The sequence below is a fragment of the Paramisgurnus dabryanus genome, chromosome 6 (assembly GCF_030506205.2).
Source record: "Paramisgurnus dabryanus chromosome 6, PD_genome_1.1, whole genome shotgun sequence".
NCBI lineage: Eukaryota > Metazoa > Chordata > Actinopteri > Cypriniformes > Cobitidae > Paramisgurnus > Paramisgurnus dabryanus.
The window spans coordinates 18,986,567-18,992,333 of NC_133342.1; the positions used below are offsets into that span (position 1 = coordinate 18,986,567).

The following is a 5,767-nucleotide window of genomic DNA, read 5'->3' on the forward strand; positions in this document are numbered from 1 at the left end:
CAATCTCATCCACACTTCTCTTTCCATCGAGTCTCATTCTTCTTCTCTTCAAACTTGAGAAGAACGTTCAGATGAAGTTCAGGAAATAACATTATATTTTGTTGAGAGAGTTAACTTACTCTCACTAAGGGTTAAGAATTTGAAGTTTAACTATTTTGTTTTGGTGTATATTTTTACGCACGGAACAAGATTGCGCTCAAGTTGCAGCGCGAGGCGCGCCCGGTGCTGTCGAGGCTGGGCGCGAGAGCGCGGGTCATCGCCACGGGCGTGCTGGGCGTTGTCATGGTGCTGGTGCTGGTCATCCTCATACCGGTCTTGGTCAGCGCAGCGGGATCAGACGCGCGGTACGAGATGCTCGGCGCGTGTCGCATGGTGTGCGATCCATACGGAACCAAGTCTCCATCCTCAGACGACCCCCGCGATAACCGCTTAGTTCAGTCCCCACCAACTTTTATTCGGGGTGCGAAAGGAGAGCCAGGGCGTTCAGGAAGAATCGGCCAGAGGGGTTTGCCGGGTCCGCCCGGACCACCTGGTCCACCGGGGGCCATCGGAGAACCAGGACCACCCGGATTACCCGGTGCGCCGGGAGTCACAGGTGTCATAAGCGCGGCAACGTACAGCACCATCCCCAGGATCGCCTTTTACGCGGGACTCAAGAAGCAGCACGAAGGCTACGAGGTGCTCAAGTTTGATGATGTGGTCACCAACTTGGGCAACCACTATGACCCCTCGTCCGGAAAATTCACCTGCTCCATCCCGGGGATCTATTTTTTCGTGTACCATGTATTGATGAGAGGTGGTGATGGGACGAGCATGTGGGCTGATTTGTGTAAGAATAACCAGGTATGCAAAATAAATCCATCGGTCACAAATTGTGACAGACATTCATTCACTTAATCTTTCATTCATTATTATACTCCACACCTAAGTATAGTGTGCATAATAAAAAGTCAAATTAAATAATATATATATATATATATATATATATATATATATATATTAAAGTATCATGCACTTCTTAAGACGCACCAAACTGAAAAAAATTGTGTCAGAACTATATGCCCACTACAGTGGACAAAAAATAAATTTTTATCAAGGGGTCCTGTAGCTCAGTGGAAAGCATTTGTGGGTTCAATTCCAAGGAACACACATACTAATAAAATACCTTGCATGCACTGTAAGTCGCTTTGGGTAAAAGCCAAATGAAAACAACGTAATGCATAAATGTCTATCTGTCTCATATGAACCATCATTCATTTATTTTTGCAGGTGCGTGCAAGTGCAATAGCACAGGATGCAGATCAGAACTACGACTACGCCAGCAACAGTGTGATCTTACATCTCGAGCCAGGAGATGAGATCTACATTAAACTAGATGGGGGCAAAGCACATGGTGGAAACAACAACAAATACAGCACATTTTCAGGTTTCATGGTCTACGCAGATTAACGCCTGTGCTATGAACTGCGCTTTCAGATGTATCTCATTTTGATGTCACCAAGTAATGAAAATATGGCCCATGTCAGAGTAAAGGCTCAGGCTTGCTCATTGGAACGACTGAATGATCACACCACCTGAAGCATGACGTGAACATGTTAGTTTTTAGATAATCACTGTGATTTTAAAACATCTCAACGAGGCTGGTGATTTTAGTAGATTTATTGAGATCAAGCGGTGAAAGCAGAAAATCATTTGATATCTTCATTCAATATGTGCCTGAATTACACTGGTATGAAGAAAACTGGCAAGTTCTCATTGCACGCACATGAAACGGCACAATTTCATTCAGTTTTATATGAATGTTTTCATTTACGTTGTCACTGTCAAGTATGTGCAGTGTCATTGAACAAATTGTGAATAAAATATATTCTATGATTTGTATGCGTGAATACATTTTTTGTAAAACTCAAGCTACAAAAGTTAGTCGTAAATGTGCACTTACACCACTTAACAAAGACACATCTATGAAATATAACTACATTAACAGCTGAGGGAAATTTTTTAATACAAAACTAGTTCTTTGAGTTATCCATTTGTCATTAACTGAACGTAGTTTTAAAGCACTACACTATATCGCTGACTATACTTAAAATTGTGGTTGCCACTATCCACAAAGTGAATAATTTTAAAGGATTCAAAAAAATGAAAACTGTACATTTTAATGATAAAAGCTGTATGAAAGTAAAAAGAGTTTTAAAAAATCATCAAAGTTCAGGGTGTCTCGCACAGGACATTTTTTATATTACCATGCTGTTACACAGACATAAAGCAACTGACAGTATCATTATTTTACTAAAGATGTCAGTGTGAGTGGCCACCTGCTCTGGAAAATACTCATTTCTGTGTCCTCTACAATGACCTGCCATATCGCATGTCTGCCAATTAATAAATGTGCTGTGAAACATCTGGCTTGATCAGACAAGGCAAGCAGTCTTATGTTTAGGCACCTCAGAACTAAGAAAAAGTTGTTTTAAAGGCATAAGAGTGCATTAAGGCATTGCAGTACCATTAACTGACGAGTGTTGCTGCTACACAAAATTTTGTTTTTCAAAAAATGACTATTTGGAAAGATTTTTAGACTATTAAAAAGTTAGCAAAATGTAGCATAGTTTTCAAGTTATTATGTTAGTGCTCCGTTCGTTTTCAAACTCATAATTAAATATTCAACTAAACTTTTTTCACTTATAGCACACTTATTTAATTTTTTCCTTATGTAATTTTTTAAACATATAAAGGAATGCATATATAACATTCGAAACATAATTTTTTTATGAATCAAAGCCATTTCTTAATTTTGCCTCTTTTGTGGTGAGGACATTATAGTATCAGGATATTTGATTTAAAAAAGACCTAAAAAGTTATTACGGTATTAAAATATTTCTATATAATAATACACAGTGCGTATTCTTTTGAAATCATTTGTTCAATTCTGTAATCTGAAACAATCTGAAAAAGCACAAAATTGGAGGAATTGTCCGCTAATCAATTATTAATATTAATATTTTAATATTAATAATACATTTTCCTGTCTAAACAAATAAGAGATCTTTGGTCTCCTTATTTGGAGGTTAAACATTTTATGGCAATTCTTATTTAAATGTCAACCAGTGCTTCGGATTGTCAATAAGTATTTTGTCCACCTGGTTTTGAGTGATACCGCGAGACAGCATTTTGGGAACAATATTCTTCAGGATGTGGGAGTAGCCATGACCTCCATATTTGGTTAGACGATTCTTGGTGTGAATGTCATGGGCAATGAGGAGTCTGTCTTCATAACCTTCCTTGATCAGAAAAGCCAGGCTGTGGAAACAAGACAATTATTCTTACATTTAGAGTAGATATAATAAATCACACAGTAACATCTTCATCTCCTAAATCACTGTTCACTTCACACAAATTTGCACCAGTGAACAAAAAGAGAAAATAAGTTTGTGGAAGGTACTAACAATTGAACTCTCAGGCTATCACTGGGCATATCAACGTTAAGGTTGAAGGGGTAGTTCAGCATCTCTGTGCCAAAAAGGTCATATTCAAGATAGCTCCCCATCTTTGCAAACTCCAGCAGCTCTCCATGATCAAATATGGTCCTGTAAGAAACAAACATAATGTATTAATGATGCCATATTTTGTATTTCTTCAATACATTTTTTAAATAAACTAAAGAAGATAAATGTGGAATAACAGAGGTGTAAGGTTGTAAGGATGGTGATCATACACAAAACTTTCTTTGGTATGCAGATGCTCTCCTCACCTGTCAAGGTGAGACATGACTGTTTTGGAGATGTCTCCACCTGCTTCTTGCAGAATGCGGATGACCTCCCCGGGAGCAGCTTCGTTCCGGCCAGGGTGGATGATGACTGGGCAGCCAAGCCGAGTCTGAGCGTGGGCGCTGGCTCGAAGGACCTTCTTCTCACTCTCTGTGATTGGCCAGCTAGTACCGATCTCTCCAATCACACCACAGCGAATGTCTGTACCGTCTGCTCCATGGAGCACCTCATTGGCGATGATGTCAGTAAGCTGGAGAAAAACAGAAAAAATTAACTTAAGCAAAGGGGAACAAATCAAAAGATTTTAGTAGTAAGGAAGGATTTGGTGATGTAGTCACAAGACCTTACTCATACAAACCTTCTCAACCGTCATCTTTTTGGTCTCATCAGAGTGCGTCACATCCAGATAGTACCCAGCTCCAGCTATAACATGCACACCCGTGTCCTTGGCTAACTGGCGTAGAACGGGCAGATTTCGTGCAATTCCCGTAGTGGTATTCTCCACTATGGTGCCTCCCCCTGCTTTACGATAACACAGCAACTCTTCTTTAACCGCCTCGGTCTCCTGATTCAACAGCAGGTTCTCTCTGTGGCTGTATGGATTTTGCTGCAACCAGTGAATATTTTTCATCTCAATAGGAGCTGTGGCCAGTGCCTCATCTCCTGGCGCTGGGGGAACATGGCTGCACTCGAACGTCATTGTAAGGTGTTCGTGGGTCATGGTGCGGCCCAGCCGATCAGGATCGATCAGACCCAGCACCGTCTGGACCTTGCCGCTCTGCTCAGACATTGTTCAGCTAAAGATGGCTGCTGAACAACAAGAGAAACGTTCAACAATTACTTACAGAAAATATATTACACTTATATTTATGCATTTTGCTGATGCTTTAATCCAGGTTCATTTTACTATACACACTTAGGGATCGAACCCATGACCTTTAAGTTGCTAACATAATGTGCAACCAAGCAGCTAAACTATGCATAACATCCTACTGAAATTACTTCTGAAAAGAACATTATGTTTAAAACTTGAGATCCTTTCCTATCCAGTAAAATGAGGATGAATTACAGACCATAGTGCATGCTTGTTAAACTGTAAACTAATCTAAAAATCATCTCTTCTGTTTTATAAGGTAACAGTTAGGTTAATGGGTCAACCGCTTTAGTGGTTTGGACTTTGGTTTACTGTACTTCAACCAGCTCACTGTACTTGAAACTATGGATAGAATGAGTAAAATAAAAAGCTGTACATGCAAACAAATGCATGCATAAATACCTTTATATACACATATATACATACATACATACATATATTATAGTATTTACATGCACGTAATGCATTGCCCATGTTCACAGAAAGCAACTATAAACAATTATGATATTCAGCCGCGACAGACGTTTAATCACACAATGAAAACTTATAAATGATTAAATAAAAACATTAAAGGAATTAAGCAAAGAGACTAAACCTGTCCTTCGGATAAGTTCAAGTTCCAATCTGGAGAAGTAAGTTAGCAACCAAGCACAGATCTCTCGCGATGTTTAAGTAGGCTGTTTGATTGTATCGCGAGATATGAGATGACACAAAATGCTATGTTTATTTATTCGGTATTTAATAAATACAACATTAATCCACTAAGTATTTTATAAATATATACGTGTAGAAGTTAAATTCAGAAGTTCGCTGCATTGTAAGCACTCTGTGTTTCTACGTGCAGCATGTTGACAATGGAAGGCCACGCCCCTTTATGTTGATCGACGTTTGATATAGGTCCTATCAGAGCCCTTTAGGAAGAGCGTTCTGACAACGGAAGTCCAAAAGCTTGACCGTCACGTGATTCATTTGGAAGCTCATTATTAAGTTAGAAGCAAAGAGTTGTAATTTTTTAATAGTCAAAGAAATGCATCGATTTACAAAAGGCTATTTATATATCATACCAATATATGTAGGTAGTATTTTTATTTAGTTCTATCAACAATATTTTTGACAAATGGTCAGA

The 5,767-nt window shown here is 39.0% G+C and overlaps 2 protein-coding genes across 3 annotated transcripts; one reads left to right on the plus strand and one right to left on the minus strand.

The window, feature by feature from the left end:
* c1ql3b (complement component 1, q subcomponent-like 3b) lies at positions 1-1,875 on the plus strand. Its single transcript, XM_065269877.2, has 2 exons — positions 1-843; positions 1,270-1,875. The coding sequence occupies exons 1-2, from the start codon at positions 283-285 to the stop codon at positions 1,447-1,449; spliced, it is 741 nt and encodes a 246-aa protein (XP_065125949.1). The 5' UTR covers positions 1-282; the 3' UTR covers positions 1,450-1,875.
* Positions 1,747-5,516, minus strand: pter (phosphotriesterase related). Of its 2 annotated transcripts, none has more exons than XM_065269866.2 (5): positions 5,237-5,516; positions 4,126-4,574; positions 3,752-4,017; positions 3,447-3,587; positions 1,747-3,300 (listed from the first exon to the last, which is right to left on the minus strand). In XM_065269866.2, exons 2-5 carry the CDS (start codon positions 4,555-4,557, stop codon positions 3,090-3,092), a joined length of 1,050 nt encoding a protein of 349 aa, XP_065125938.1. In that variant the 5' UTR covers positions 4,558-4,574; positions 5,237-5,516; the 3' UTR covers positions 1,747-3,089. The 2 variants fall into 2 exon arrangements, with proteins under 2 accessions (XP_065125938.1, XP_065125929.1); XM_065269857.2 differs by having other exon boundaries at positions 4,126-4,577.
* Between the last annotated feature and the right edge of the window lie 251 nt (positions 5,517-5,767).

Bases quoted from the DNA above. Each gene is read 5' to 3' on its own strand.
- pter (XM_065269866.2), bottom strand. From the start codon at position 4,557: ATGTCTGAGCAGAGCGGCAAGGTCCAGACGGTGCTGGGTCTGATCGAT. The intron at 4,018-4,125 runs GTTTGTATGAGT...GTTTTTCTCCAG, and splicing joins AAAAGATGACGGTTGAGAAG to CTTACTGACATCATCGCCAA. The intron at 3,301-3,446 runs GTTAGTACCTTC...TTGTTTCCACAG, and splicing joins GATAGCCTGAGAGTTCAATT to CCTGGCTTTTCTGATCAAGG.
- c1ql3b (XM_065269877.2), top strand. From the start codon at position 283: ATGGTGCTGGTGCTGGTCATCCTCATACCGGTCTTGGTCAGCGCAGCG. The intron at 844-1,269 runs GTATGCAAAATA...TTATTTTTGCAG, and splicing joins ATTTGTGTAAGAATAACCAG to GTGCGTGCAAGTGCAATAGC.